The sequence below is a fragment of the Amblyomma americanum genome, chromosome 5 (genome assembly GCF_052857255.1).
Source record: "Amblyomma americanum isolate KBUSLIRL-KWMA chromosome 5, ASM5285725v1, whole genome shotgun sequence".
Taxonomy (NCBI): Eukaryota; Metazoa; Arthropoda; class Arachnida; order Ixodida; family Ixodidae; genus Amblyomma; species Amblyomma americanum.
In genome coordinates, this window is record NC_135501.1 from 153,111,697 (window position 1) to 153,127,312 (window position 15,616).

The 15,616-nt window shown below is 50.2% G+C and overlaps 1 protein-coding gene across 1 annotated transcript; it reads right to left on the bottom strand.

Moving 5' to 3' along the window:
* Window positions 1–1,578: 1,578 nt before the first annotated feature.
* LOC144134281 (uncharacterized) lies at window positions 1,579–7,208 on the bottom strand. Its single transcript, XM_077667230.1, has 3 exons — window positions 6,324–7,208; window positions 3,492–5,166; window positions 1,579–2,264 (listed from the first exon to the last, which is right to left on the bottom strand). Exons 1-3 carry the CDS (start codon window positions 7,206–7,208, stop codon window positions 1,579–1,581), a joined length of 3,246 nt encoding a protein of 1,081 aa, XP_077523356.1.
* Window positions 7,209–15,616: the final 8,408 nt, after the last annotated feature.

The window sequence follows — 15,616 nt, forward strand, 5'->3', positions numbered from 1 at the left end:
TCAGTTTACAACGCGACCTTTATCTCTACAAAGAGAATGTATCGCCGCGGGGGCTCAGTGGTTAGGATGCTCGGCTACTGATCCGGAGTACCCGGGTTCGAACCCGACCGCGGCGGCCGCGTTTCGATGAAGGCGAAACGCTAAGGCGCCCGTTTGTTGTGCGATGTCAGTGCACGTTAAAGATCCCTAGGTGGTCGAAATTATTCCGCAGCCCTCCACTGCGGCACCTCTTCCCTTATATTCTCTCACTCCCTGCTTTATCCGTTCCCTTACGGCGCGGTTCAGGTTTCCGCCGATATGTGAGACAGATACTGCGTCATTTCCATTTCCGAAAAACCAAATTCCATTTTCATTTTTTTATTACTCGAATATAGTAAAACAGGGTCGTTTGACAATGTCCTCCTATTAAGCTACGGTGCGCGGATGTCATGCGGCCACGCCTATGGCTACACATTAAAACAGTTAACTGTGATAGGAGCTTTGGTCGGCGCGAGGAGACAACGCATCGGTGCTCAAAGGACAGATTTTTTGCAGCGTCTGCCAAAAGTGACTTATCGTTCCACTGCAAAGAACTAGCTGTTGTTGGGTGTAACTGTTTGGTTTGACGTAATGGGAAAGTTACTGCGCTCCACGATTAAACCGTAAGAGAGGCTATGCAAGACAAAAGCTGCGTCGCCTCGCCCACAGTCCGGTTTTCAAGATGGCGTAACTTCTCCAGCAATACCTGTGGAAGTAGTGTGATTAATTTAAATTCTTAAAAGCGGTAGTACTTGTGCACAAGGAGCCGAAAAATATTTAAACGAAGAGGCATAGTAGCACATTTTGACAAAAGTTCCATGTTAGTACCGGGAAACGAGACCAATCCCGCTGAAGGAAATTCAGCAATACCTGTTAAAGTAGTGTGATTAATTTAATTCTTAAAAGCGGTAGTACTTGTTGTGCACAAGGAGCCGAAAAAATATTTAAACGAAGAGGCATAGTAGCACATTTTGACAAAAGTTCCATGTTAGTACCGGGAAACGAGACCAATCCCGCTGAAGAAAATTCAATTTTGCACAATAGCATATGATGGCCAGGAAAGATTGTAGATAATTAAGGATGAAATGCAATGAAATCTTTATACTAAATTTCGTTCTAATCGCACTCTTTGGGGCAGCTAAAACAGAAGGATGGATACAATCAGTAATGACAGCTGTTATAATAGCATCGCCGCATGTGCTGCTTCGAAGGCACAATCAGCAGTTACTGCAGTCTGTAGTCAATAATTCAGGGTAGAAACACAAATTACTGGATGAGGCAATACCAGCGGCAACTTGGTTACTTAGCCTCTACACTTGAGGTTAACAAATCAGTTGCAAAATGTCTAGGAGTAATGCGCTTGTAATACTCGTAAATACATCTAGCGCAATCAGCACAAAGGGTTTTTAGCAGTGTACCTTCGGGTACTTTGAAAAGAAACCACAAAAAGAAATCTCATTAGAAACAATGACTGCCTCAGGCGCTGTTCATAAAGGCTTGTTTTTAGCGCACGTCGACTGAAAAATCGGTTCATTGCCACTAACACGGTCCACATCACTACTAGTCTTGTCTCGAGTGTCCAAACACTAGCCTCGGGCGCCTGTGCTTGCGGGCCACCCTGATGGGCGAGTGGAGCTGCCACTTATCCGCCTCCATGTCTCGCATGGTGTTGGCGGGCTGATCTATCGTCGTCTCCGGCAGCGCCGTCGCCATCGTTCCGAACAGCAGCAGCAGCGCCGCCGCCGCGATGTACGTTGCGCCTCGGAGTTCATCCTTCAGGACCACGTCGGCGATGATGGCCATGAGGCCTCCGACACGACCGCACGCGTAGCAGAAGGACACCCCGGCACCCCGTAACACTGTCGGGTACAGTTCGGCCGAGATCACGAACATGGCGATGGAGCTGAGGCTGAACACGAGCAGCCAGGACACGGTGATGGTCGCCTGAACCTGTTCTGGGGCGTGGATGATGTGGGCAGCTCCCAGGGCTGCGGCCAAGAGGGACAAGCAGACCATGCTGAGGGCGAGTGACCTGCGCCGGCCGGCACGCATGACGATGGGGACATTGACAAGGATAGAGGGTAGCAGGAGCAGGAGATGAGCCTGGTTTGCCGTTTCGTTGGTGCGCATCAACTCTCCCTTTTTGAGGCTGTAGTACACGGCCACACAGGTGAAGAAGCAGCCGAAGATGATCAGCGACCTGTGGCGCAGGGTCTGGATCCTCAGCAGGTCCGAGGCGTGCGCTTCTGCGTTGCACATGATTGCCTTAGAGTTGTACAGCAGTATTTTATCATCGTCATGATCATCACCCTATGTCCACTGTCATCCCTGCACTATGTCAGCTAGCCGTGGGCACTTAATCCCCGCAAACCTTCTAATCTCGTCCTCCCAACAGACTTCGTTACCGTAATAGACCATCGGTTGTCCTCCAGTTAACCGATAGATTAATGCCGCTCACAACGCAATGTCTCCCATTGGGGCTCTTAACACGCAATTCGCAAGTTTTCTGCACTGATTTACCATGCAAGCATTCGATGCGATTCGGACGACGATTGCAAGCCCTTTGGCGCTCAAAAAAAATTCCACAAATTTCAGTGGCACTCCAAAGATATTGACGCTGCGCATGCCGTATTTGAATTTGCCTTACCGGAAGACCTCTACCACCTGTCGCCACAGGTGTTTTCACCTAGGGAGGCGATAGCAAGGGAGTCAGCCTAAGAGCTAGGGACGAAATTTTCTAGTGATCCTTTAAATAAGCATCTGCGCAAAGGTTCTGAAACGTCTTTGTGGAAGAGTTGACCGAAGCTGAAATAAAGAACTAATTAGTCTATATTACGCACTTCTCACCAATATAAATGCCGATTTAAATGTGTACTATTTTAAAAAGGACTACTTAATCCATTTATAGCGAGAGATGATAGCGAGGTGCCATAGTTCTCTACCAACATTGCAAAAAAGTTTGCCGTGACAGAAAAAATGCATTAAGCATGTACTTCCTAAGCTGAAGCCACTTCTCCGTGTTCGCCCTTTAGGTTTTCGGCTGGATGTGCAATTTCTCGTTGTGAGCCTTATGCTCTAACTCATGCAGAATAGCCGATTGGGGTATCTAACACTCAATAGGAACGAGCTACCTCATTGGCTCTCCTTTATTTCGATTCTCAAATTTTGGTGCATCCCACGGCGCCCTAGGTAGTGGACATTTATAAGGAGCTTTCTCTACTGCGCGTCTAGTAGCTCACCAGAATAGCGACTTAGGTTATTTAGGAATATATAACAAAGGCAGCAGCGCAAAAACGCCACGACACGACAGCTAAGTGTCTGAACAGCGTGTTGGGCTAAAGTAAGGCCAGCACTGTTCAGTTCTCCAGCTCTTGTATCGTAGTCTTTTCGTGCTGCCGACACATGCATAATCCACTCTTAAAATTGTATGCGCGTGCAAAAACCGGTATTTTTGTAAAAGTGAAAAAAGGCACCTTGGGCTGGAGAGATGATGTTAGGGTCCCCAGGGTCTGTCTGATTTTGCTGCTGCCTTTTCAGTTCCATCTTCAACGTTCCTAGTCGTTGCTTGAACGACTCCGGATCGGACCTGTTTACACGGGCCGCCCACGACAGCACACATTCGGCCCGGCGTACATCTGACACTGCCAGGAGCCAGCACGGGGACTCATCCATCATGTACACCGCCAGGACCAGGCCGCACGAGGGTATCATGTAGGCAATCTGGCTCGCCTGCCAGGTGAGGGAGAATTTGGAAATAACCATGTGGTAGGCTGTGGCCATAAAAAGGGCCCCAACAATAGCGAGGCTGCAGAAAGCGGCCCGGTGCTGCATGTCTGTGACCTCGAACAGGACCACCACGGACGTGACGAAGACGCTGCTGGCGGCAGTGGAGAGGAGCGTGTGGAGGACGGTAAATAGTAGCATGGTATTGGCGAACACCACTGCGATGCCAGAAAACATTAGGAAAATGACCCAGATGACGAGCACTGGCCGGCGTCCTATCATATCCGCCGTGACTCCAGCGATGGGAGCTCCTATCGCGCCACCGAGCATGTTCAGCGCCGAGAGCGCCCCCAGGATCCAATGTCGGTTGCAGACAATGTCCCACTGTTGAACTATTGACGGCGCTCCAAGGCCCGTGCTGAACCCCACTTCATAGTCCCATCCGTTATCGCAGGGAACCACGCTCCGGTTGTCCATGTCGATGTCTTTTACGACAGGAACTGGTGGTTCGTAACGATGACATTGGCTGTACCTCTTCCCGCCGGCCTCAAGCGGAACGCTGCTGTTCTTCCATGTCTCTACAGGCAGGCGGGCATACTCGGCTGGAGGCGTGCACCAGTGGTCCACGGGGCGGGCCAAGCTGGCGAGGGAAGCGGTGTGCAACATGGCCACGAAGAAGGCCAGTGTGGTGCAGAGGAGGATGAGCCTCTGGAACCGGCCATGGCCGAAGATGAGGATGTTGTCTAGCGGTGGCGCAGAGGTCATTGTGCTTACGGGCCAGGTAGCTGAGGCACCGACATCCTGTGGATTGCCTGGCGACAACGGTGATAACGGCGACATGATTGCGGGGGGGCCACTAGAGTGTTTACTCCGAGTCATCAGCAGCGCCCGCGCCTCTCCTTCAATATTAGGATGAACGAGTGGTGGTGGTGCGGTCATGGCGGTTTCGGTGAAGGTGGCGGGTATGGTAGTTGTGGCATCTGCGCCTTGCGTACCCTCCGGTGACGTCGGCAAAACCGGAACAGGTTCAGGTCGGCCACAGGAGCGTCTACTTCGAGACACCCGTGACGCCCGCGACATCCGTGACATCTGCTTGTCTCCGAGATTAGGCATACAGGGACGGAAGGGTGGTGCACATGGCGCACCAACGGAGGCAGTCGGGGCGGTTGTAGTTGTAGCATCTGCTCCCAGCGGCCCATCTGGAGAAGCCGGACGAGAACGAGAGCGACTCTGTCGAGATATTCGCGACGGACGCGTCTCTTCTTCGACATTGGGTTTATTAGGTGCAGGCGCAGGCTGAGGTGGAGGCGCGACCTCAGTGGCAGAGGTGGCGGCGGTGGGCGCAGTAGTCGTAGCTTCGGCTACCTGCTGACCATCGGCTGACTCGGACAACGCAGGCAATATAGCAGGTTGGTCCTGGGCCACCTGCGACGATCGGAGCTTTTCAAGATTATCAATAGGACGAGACTACTGTTCCGGAAACCGGGCAAATAGCCCGCATGGGAACCATGCCGGCCGTTTAACACCATTGGCTGTTTGCCCGTTTGCCAGTCGCTATTAAACTTCGGAATTTCGAAACTCAATACCGCGAACACCAGCGAAGAGAATACGATAGACGACATGGCGTATCGCTACTTCCGACTCTTCTGGAAGGAGATGAAGCCTGGGTTTCAGACTTAAAGCGAAAAGGAAACGTAGTGGCGACCGCAAGCGAGCCTAGATCATATATAGTTGACACTGGGAACGGCGCTATCGGGCAAAATCGAGCCCTTCTTATTCCTTTTCTCAAGTCTGTGGAATAGGAGAGAGAGAATCCAGACTGCTTATACGAAGAATCTCTGTGTGGCTGCATACATGAAGACGACAAGGCCCTAACACCCCCTGGGACTTCAGTTTCTCCAGAAGATTCACAAACAACCTGCGCTGACGCCTCCTACCGGCACACCAGGTGTAGACGTTGCGTCATTCCTCCCAAGAGTGCTTTTTTGTCAGGGGAGATGTTGTATAGGCAGTAGCCATATGCAATGGCTAGGCCGGTTAGCTTGGCTGCACTGCTGCGCGCTCGAGCTAGGCTCACGGTGGCTGGCATGTGTCTCGTGCTCGTGCTGGTATTCTCCTGGCTGGAATAACCTGCCATGTTGACACACGGCACCCAGCCAATGAAACGGCACGGCCGGCATTCTTTTTTTTTATACCCTACACTAAAAGCTGCCGGCAGCCGGTAATGACACCTAACCCAAACAATCTAGGAAAGTTACATAAAGGTGTCAGACCTCCAGGGCAAACAAAAAATGGTTTGTCTTTTTTTAGTTTTCTGAATATAAAAAAAAACAAAAAATCCTTTTGAAGGAAGGCTTCTAACCGCTGTCTCCTACATCCTGAATCGCGGTACTAACGCACTAAGCCACATTACCGATCGAACGTAGCACTATATTCGTGCTCCTTATTGTCACTGTGCATATGTCACGTGACTAGAACGAGCCATTAAGATGACACTGCCGGCATTCTGTTTTTCGGGTGATTGTGCCAGCTGCCGACAATACAGCTACTTCCTTATCTATATTCTGATTCAAGGGACCTACCTCGGCCACAGCTGGAGTGGTAGCAATTGCGGGAGCAGCAGATGTGGAATAGGCTTCCCGCGTTACCTCCAGGCCAGGTGACGTAGGCAGGTCTACAGGTCGGTAGCGGGAGCCCTGTGATGTCCGGGTATCTTCGAGGTTACTCGTAGTATGGAGGGGCGCTGGCACGGGCGCAGCCGAAGCGGTAGCGGTGCAGGGCGACGTAGTTGAAGAATCGGCTTCTTGGTGGCCTTCTGAAGACACCGACAAAATAGGCGAAAATTCAGGTGGGACCCCGGAATCCGGAGACGCGTGCGACGTCTGAGCCTCTCCTTCGACACTACGAATATTTTGATCAGCAGATGCTGGAACGACCGTACCTGGAATGGTTACGACAGCGGGTGCAGCTGTTGTGGAGTCGTCTCTCTGCGGAACCTCTGGAGACGTCGGTGACGTAGGTAGGACGTCGGGTCGGCCGCTGGAGCGCCTTTGTCCAGACGACCGCGATGTTCTCGTCTCTTCTTCGGGGCTCCGCACATTTGGATGGGTGGCTGCTGACCCGACCACAGCTGGACAGCTGCCTTTGCCGGGCGCAGCAATTGCGTTGTCGGTTGCTTGCGGAACCTCTGGAGGCATCAGTGACGTCAGTCGACTGTCGGATCGGCTGCGGGAATGTTTGCGACGAGAAGTTCGCGACGACCTCGCCTCATCTTTTTGGTTACGCTTATTTGGATGAGGGAGCGGCGCCGGGACCACAGCAGAAGTCGCGACGTTGGTGACCGTGGCTGCTGGAGTGCCGGTCTCTGGCTGACCATTTGGAGGTGACACTGGCTGGCCCTCGGACGGGCGCCTGGGGGAGCGTCTGCTCCGAGCCGACGTCCGTGTATCTTCTTCGCGATGCGACATATTGGAAACAATGTGTGCCGGCGGAGAGATGCGTCGCAGTTATTGCCCGATGGGTTGAACGAAATAGGAATGGCGACAGGCGGCCTTGAGATGCAGCCGTTGCGTGACTGTACGCTCTTAATCTTCTTCTTTTCGGCCCGAGGTTTAACGCACGTGGTACCGCCACGAAAATATGACAGTAAAAGAATAAAATGAGCCCGCCTGCGGACGCAAGGCACCATTACGCCTGTACTGTAGACGGAACGCGAAAAAAGGACGAAAGTGGCAAGCGATTTTGATAATAAGGGTGCAGAAAATTTGAACGTTCTGAAGGTAAAACAGATATGCGTTTGCAGGGATTACTCTTGCCGATCCTCCATTATGTCTACTTTTTTCTAATTTACTCAAAGCCCGCCTTGATAAAATGTATTCTATATTCTCATATTTCCCCTGTTCTATTCAGACAGAATAGGGCGGCCGTAAGAGATTAGCACGACTATAAAAAGCGGAAATCGCTGCACTCTACAGTCACCCATGCGCATAACGCAAGATCGCGCGTCGGCCAATGTCAGGTACGTACTATATCTTTGCTCTTTCCTTCTTGCTGGTGGCCATAATCTTTTAAGACCTTCGGGGCCATTGCCTACTGAATTCTGGGGAGAGCTTGAGGCCGCTTTGTATCCTTTGCCAGGAGTTCGGGACTAGCGCTTCTAGTTCATGGCACGACGCGCATGGCTTTGAACATAACAAAGATGATGACCGACGTTAGGCTTAGCGGCGCTGGCTCGGCGCTGTGCTGACACCCTTCAGGTAATGGTTATAACTGTCTCTAGCGCTGCGAGCACGTTTGGGCAACTGTCTCCCACATAATAATAATAATAATAATAATAATAATAATAATAATAATAATAATAATAATAATAATAATAATAATAACTGGTTTTGGGGAAAGGAAATGGCGCAGTATCTGTCTCATATATCGTTGGACATCTAAACCGCGCCGTATGGGAAGGGATAAAGGAGGGAGTGAAAGGAAGAAAGAGGTGCCGTAGTGGAGGGCTCCGGAATAATTTCGACCACCTGGGGATCTTTAACGTGCACTGACATCGCACATCACACGGGCGCCTTAGCGTTTTTCCTCCATAAAACACAGCCGCCGCGGTCGGGTTCGAACCCGGGAACTCCGGATCAGTAGTCGTGCGCCCTAACCACTGAGCCACCGCGGCGGGTGTCTCACACAGCCCAATGTAGACTATGGCGGCGTCCTTGGTCTACTTTTGTGAAGAGGTCAATATCCGTTTATTCTATTCAGGGTATCTCCTCCACCGTACTCTGCTTGTTCTTGTTGTTCTTCCAAACTTATGTGGGAGACATGAATAACCTATCTTCACGTATATCTGTGCAGCGCGTGCTATATTCGTACCCATATTGTCGCCTGCGCGCACTAGTTGCGTGCACTCACAGACACCATTAAAGCGTGTGGGGGTTTACGTAGGGGTCTCGGCCTCAGAGGAGATGCCCTCGACTCAGCGTCAGCCAGAAAGAAGCTATCAAACGATAAAGGGCGTGGGCGTTTGGTGTCCAGCTTTAGCCGGTCGCCAGCCAGATAATGGGTTGGAGCCAAAGGTTCACAAACAAAACAAAGCTTTGTAAATCAAACAGACGATACAGAGGAAATTCTACTAATCACTCGTATGCATAACACACAAAGTGATTCCACAAAACAATGCAACACGTGCAAAGTAAAGTAACAATAAAGAGAGGTTACAATGCAATGAAAGGTCTTTAACATAAAGTGCGCGAATTCAAGAGAAAGGCAAACAAAGCATCACAGTTTGCTCTCCGGGCACTGCGACAGACCAACGACCGAAGGATCCCGACGGGCGGTCTCGAAGTCTGGCGCGCGCTGCCTCGCTGCTCCGGGGCTGGTCGAGTGGTGTCGACCCGGGAGTCGTGCAGTGCTTCTCCGAAGCTTAAACTATGGCAAGGGCTGACCGACAGCGCTAAACGTCCTTGCTTTATAGAGCGCGCCGCGTCTGCTCGTAACTTCGCGCCAGGGCATGCAGGCGCACATCCTCCCGTCGGGGCACGCATCGCCATTGGTCAGGTGACGAAAAAGTTTTCCTAAAGGTTCGAGTCTGCTCGAGTCCCCTTTTTTCGACCCGGCTCCACCGCACACAAGTGAAGTGGAGAGGTCATCACACAGCACTCTGAAGGTTAGGCGCTCTCCGGCGGCCATGAGTGAAATTTTTTCAAAGCTTCTCGAATCGTCGTTAATGTAACGCGCAGTAACCGATTCGAGAACCGTGGAGAAAATTTCGCTCATTGCCGCCGGAGAGCGCTTATGTCATTAGCTCTCCTTAATTTTCTTGCCCTCCCCCTCCTTTCTGGAGTGCTTGGCTTCACTCGGGCGCGGCAGATTATCAGCGGCTGTAGGCGGAGCAAGCGCTCTTCTTCAATGGGCCTTAGTGCTGGCCTCAAATAAAGTTTTCCATCCTCCTCCTTCCTTTATACTGCACGCGCGGCCGAGATTTCTTTCGCACCACGCTTCCTTTATAAATGCGTTCTTTAAAAATGACGTGGGTGCGCAGCTGAGCAGATCTGCGCAGCCACGTCTGATTGTACCCACTTTAATATATAGTACCCAACCGGACCACTAGTTGTGGGGGAGTCCAGAATTCTTCAGGAGCTATGTGAATTCAAGCTGGGCTTCACCATGCGTGGCTAGTGCAGTTGAAATAAGGGTTGGCAAGTTTAAATGTTAGATTGCAAGTGAAAAGAGATTGAAAACAGTCATGCTCGGACTCAATACCAATAATTGTTTTCTTGCCTCGGTGTTGGCAGAGGCTGTTTAATTCCCAAGTTTAGTGTGTTCACACGAGCTATCTCTGTTTCTTTTTCATTCAGTGGGCAATGCTTTTCACCGCGATATTAACTCGGACACTATTCTGGTGCCCGAACTCGGGTTGTGCTCGGCGAATAATTTCCAAGTTGCACAGCCCAGGAGCTAAGTCTTTTTGCAAACTCACACTATTATCGTGGCGTGCTCCCGTTATTGAAGATAAGGCGCTTCTTACACTGCGGCATCGTCTTTGTAATGATGGACACGTAGCTCCATTTTCTGAGCACAGGTTCTAGTCAATGAAGTTGGTTGAAGAAAACTACAACATTCATGTCTGAAGTTCGAGGTCTTCAAGACTGCATCGAGACTTGATTGTAGCTTTAACTGTTGTGGCAATATTACGAGCACCTATGGGTCATTTGACTCTGATTTCATGGCTCTTTTGTCATGACGCTTGGAGAAACCTGAAAGTCGCAAACCGGCTGTCTACACACGATAACGATTTCAGCTAGAAGACGTGAGTTGCAGTTTAAATGGAGTGTTCAGCGTACAATCAGCTAGCATCAAATTGCGAACAGCAACTCTTGTCAATAAACAAGAGTCATGCCGAGGCACCAGCAAACATCGGGCCAAAAAAACTTTTTTTCGCCCTTGTTGAAGGTGACGAACTGACTACGCTGCCTGTTCTGCTTTCACCACGCGGTGAGCTCCTGCGAAGGTGGAATCATTATGGGTTAGGCCCACAGGATCGCACTATAACAAAGGAGTCATTCTTCCAGCCACAATCTATGCTGTTACTCTGCATAGCTATCGAAACGGCTACTAGAGGACAAAAAAGTAGCTTTCGGCTACTACCCATTACTCCATTTACTCTCCAGAAAGTCGTCTGTGAAGCAGGTGTAGGCTTTTTTTTGTTCTACAAGGTGTCTGCGTAGCTGCCTTCAAGAACACACATGCACGTGGCCTCAAAGAACTTAAGTATAATTTTGAGGTGAGCTGAAGACCGGCCTCAAGAACGGTGATCAGTTGACCAGAAAAAAATGTCTTGCCGGCCGCAGGTACGGATAGCCAAACGGGCCTCACACACTGGCAAAAGCCGGTGGCCTCGCCCGCTGCTCACTCAGAGGCAGCCGTCACTCTGATTCTGGACCCGGCCGGCTTGAAAGCCTTCATGATGACTTTCTGGCGGCGCGGATCCATGATGATCTTGTAGGAAAGGAAGCAAAGGACGCCCAGGACCACGCACAGCACGACCAGCACGATGACGAGCGCAATCACTTTTCCCCAGCCGTGGCTCCACGAGAAGAAAGACGGATTCGTCCTGCGGTAGTTGGGGGACGTGTGCATCCGCATGCGACGCCGCTCCCTCGGAGTCAGCACGGGCCCGGCGCGCTTGGCGGTACCGGCGCCGGGAGCGGCAGGCGGGGCACCGGCTGTGCCGTCGGGGCCGCTCACGGTCGAACTGGCCGTCCCGGTGCTGGCCCGAGAGGAGGACGGAGCGGACGAGTCGCCCCGATCGCTCCGATCCGCCGTGGACGACACCATGCTGGGGTTGATTGGCACAGTCTTCGTTGAGTTGTCCTTGCGGAGTGGTCGGGTATACGCCTAGGTCAGTTTGTCGGTCCGGGAAAGGTGGGCAGCTTGAACTCTACCTTTTTATGAACAACGCCGATAACTAGCACTGGCGTTGAGTGGCAAACGCGTGAAGGTTCCGGCAAGACAGATTCTTGGTTAAAGAGAGAGGACGCGGTGCAAGCAGCGTGCAGCGCAGAATGCCGTGGATGTTGTAATGAACTGCGCGACTAAATGGTACCAGATTTCTTCGTTCTCGTCGGAACAGCCCGTAGTGCCGGCAACATTCCTTGAGGATAAAGTCTGTTGCGGCGCAGTCGTTCTGCTTTATGTCAGTCTAAATGTTAATCATGCAGCTTTTCTTGCTTGATTTATTGTGTGTGTGCTAGTGCATTGAGCTTGAAGGACGGAGAATTTTCAGCTTCAAGTGCTTCGTGAAGACAGCTAGGAGTTGAACCTGCCATTGGTTACCTGCCTTTCTGAAGTGCTCGTGGTCCTGTGTAGATTTTACCCCAGAGTTATGATGTATTTAATTTAATTCTTTTCTGTCTCATGAGCAACTTTTAAACATAATCTTGGAAGCTCATTTATTTCAAGTATTTAGGCTGGTAGTGCGGTCACGCAATAAGCAAATGAAGAAAGTATCGGGTCTTTCTCTTTTAGGCGTGAAATGTCTCATTTTCTTAGGGAGAAGAAATGGTAATGCTTTTAATGAGGTGCAGAGATGGGGCCCGGGACGGACCACGACGAAACGAAGACGAGGCTCATTGGTCGAGTGGTTACGTTGAAGAACCTTTATTACACGGGGACACAGTTATTCATATTGCCATGGAACCAAGGATCGAGCCACCGTTCAGTTTTAAGTTTGTTTTTTCGGAAGGGGGAGTAATGCCACCAGGCGGCCCCAGGCAGCACTAAAAGACAACGAAGTTAAGGTTTGCACGCGCACCCTATGTGCTTTTCTGGAAACGCTGCCGGTGAACGGTGTCATTGGTTCCGTGAGAATACTGTTAAATCACGTTGCACGGAATATCCATCCAGGAAGTACGCATCCAGAAGAGAAGTCACAAAAAAAATTCAGTTCACTGAGACAGGAACCAAAACCTTCAATACAACTTATACTTCCTCCCTAGAAGAAGAGCACATACTTGAAACTGAAATACCAACGCATGAAGAAGTAACATGGACATATCCAGCATTCTTGGAGAAAATGTGGGAACATTGTAATATTGCAAGGCACTAGAAGAGTAGAATAAGAATGGGGTGAAGCGCATATACCAGGTTCTCTCAGATCATGAACGGCAGTTTACCAATGTCCCTATAAGAAAAGTATACAACAGTTGTATCTCACCAGTACTCACCTATGAGACGGAAACGTGGATTCCGACGAAAAGTGTTCAAATAAGTTAGCGACAACGCAGCGAGCTACATGGAAGTAAAAATTATAGGTGTAACGTTAAGAGACCGGAATAGGGCAGAGTGGTTGAGGGAACAAACGCGGGTTGATGACATTCTAGTCGAAATAAAGGGGAAGAAATGCGCTTGGGCAGCGTGCGTAGTGCGAAGGCAAGACAACCGCTGGACCTTAAAGGTAACGGAGTTAATTCCAAGAGATGGCAAGCTTAGCAGGGGGCGGCAGAAAATAAGTTGGGTGGATGAGATTAAGAAGTTCGAAGGGATGTGGTGACCGCAGGTGGCAAGGGGCAGGGCTTATTGAAGACACACGGAAGAGACCTTTGCTCTGCAGTGGGCGTAGTCAGGCTGATGATGATGATGAAGATGACTGGTGTTTTGTGCTCATTTTCATGATGACTGGGCCCGTAGGCCCCTTTCAAGGCAAAAACTCGTGGGGACACTTAAGCTTTGCCTTGAGGGTATGGCGCAATAATGTTAATGGGCGCCTGCATCGGCCTAGAGTTATCCTTTTCTATCACGTCGCACACGCGGTAATTATCTAGTTTACATTCGTAGATAGCGGGGCATCTTCATATTACTCACATACTACAGAGGTGCAGGAATACCGTTATTTTGCTCGCATGGAGATGAGACGAATGCATCACTTCTACTGAGGACTGATGCGGTTGCTACTTGTAACACAGCTGCTTTCTTGCGGTCGACGCTTAGTCGCGACAAACATAAGAAAGTCGAGGTACTCACATGGGGCTGGAGTGGACGTGCCAGCGGCGCTTGAGTTTAGGCCGTGAATTATTGAAACCTATGGGATATTTTTAAAGTTATTTTGGAATAACACATGTCGTGAGTTGTCGCGAATTTGTAACACGACCGGACTGCCGAAGAGGAACCCTATCGCGTGCAGGTTCAAAGAAGCCAACAAACAGATCAGACAAAACAAAACGAAGCCGTATTTATAATTTAAAGGGAAAAAGCCTGTAAGATACGAAAACACAAAGAAAAACACACACTCAACACTCGCGCATCACTACAGGTTAAAGGGAAGAGTTCACCAGATATTGTGCCTCCCAGGCGAAGCGGGGATGCCCTGTAGAGAGGACGGACGTGGGTTGATGTACTGCGACGCGTCGCTGGCGTTGCGTCGAAGGAAGCGGAGGAAGAGAGCCAAGTGGTAGTAGGAGCGGAGAGGACTGTAAGAAGACGCCGGTCGTCAGCCACCCCAAGAACTTGGCAGCAGCAGGAGAAGCGTCGCTAGGACCCGTCGACGGCGTCCCGAAACGCCACAACCTTAATAAAAGCTATCCAAGGGAGCCCCTAGGCAGCACGGACCCTCAGTCCATCGGCTACCACTTCCACGCTTGAAAGGAACGGAGGAGGTTTGCGTCGATGATCGAAGGGAGGTCCACGGCAGCACGGACCCAACGTCCGATGGCTGCCACTTCCATACTTGACTGACCCGACCTCCGCTGCGCTGTCTCCCTTCACACCACGGTTTTATGACACGTCAGCTCTCCGCTCCTTGTGCTCGTGACACTTTTTGTCGTCATCGCTTCGCGAACACCATTCGCAAGCGCAAACACGCAACGCTGCATGGGCTGGCGCATGTACCGCTGTTGAAGCAACACTAAAAAATTCCCCGGAGATTTGTTGTGCATCTCACATGAGTATCGTATTTAGGACTGGGGGAAACACGTCGATGCGACCGAAGACACACGCTAACCATTCATCTGCACCGTCATCAGTGTAGAGTTGGGGCCCGGGACGGACCTTGATCAACGCAGACGAGACTCGTAAGTTGAGTGATAACGTTGAACAACTTTCACCAGACGTAAACGTAGTTATGTAGAACACTAAATCACGTGACTCTGAGTACTATCCAACTATGAAATACATATATTCAAGATAAATAACAAGGCAATCCAATGCACTGCAAATGAACCTAAAACCTACTCTACAGATTATGGTAATACATATTTTCTATGCCTTTCTTACAAGCGCGAGATATCATCATCATAAACTGTGCTTCCTCACCGTACACAAGACTGAAAAAGGACCGCTCCTTGCAAACCAACTCTAACATAACTGCTTTCGGTGCACATTCTAGGTAATAGCTCCAGGCGGCCATGACACTTCAGCGGACGGTAGGAAGGCGCAGTGTTTTTGTTGATGCGGAATAGTTTTTTTTTTCTGCCGACAACATGATACTTTACATCTTTACATGTGAAGTCATCAGTGAAACGGCAGTATTTGCGCTGTGCCTTCCTAATTTCGCCGCTTGTTTGCCTTGGCTCCTTAACATAATCATTATCATCATCAGCCCAGCTATGCCCACTGCAGGAAAGAGGCCTCTTTCATACCTAGCTATTTAACCTTGTCCTGTGCCAGCTTCACCCACCCTACACCAGTAAGCTTCTTAATCGCATCCGCTCACCTTCCTGTCGTAAGGGGGCCAAAGTGACTATGCAGCCGTTATAGATATCCTCCACTCTTATTACATATGATTAACCTACGCACCCTGATTTCGTAATGGCTGCATGACTGCTGAGATTTTGACTGAGTCAAATGCATTCTCGTAATCTATGAATGCTATATATTATAATTG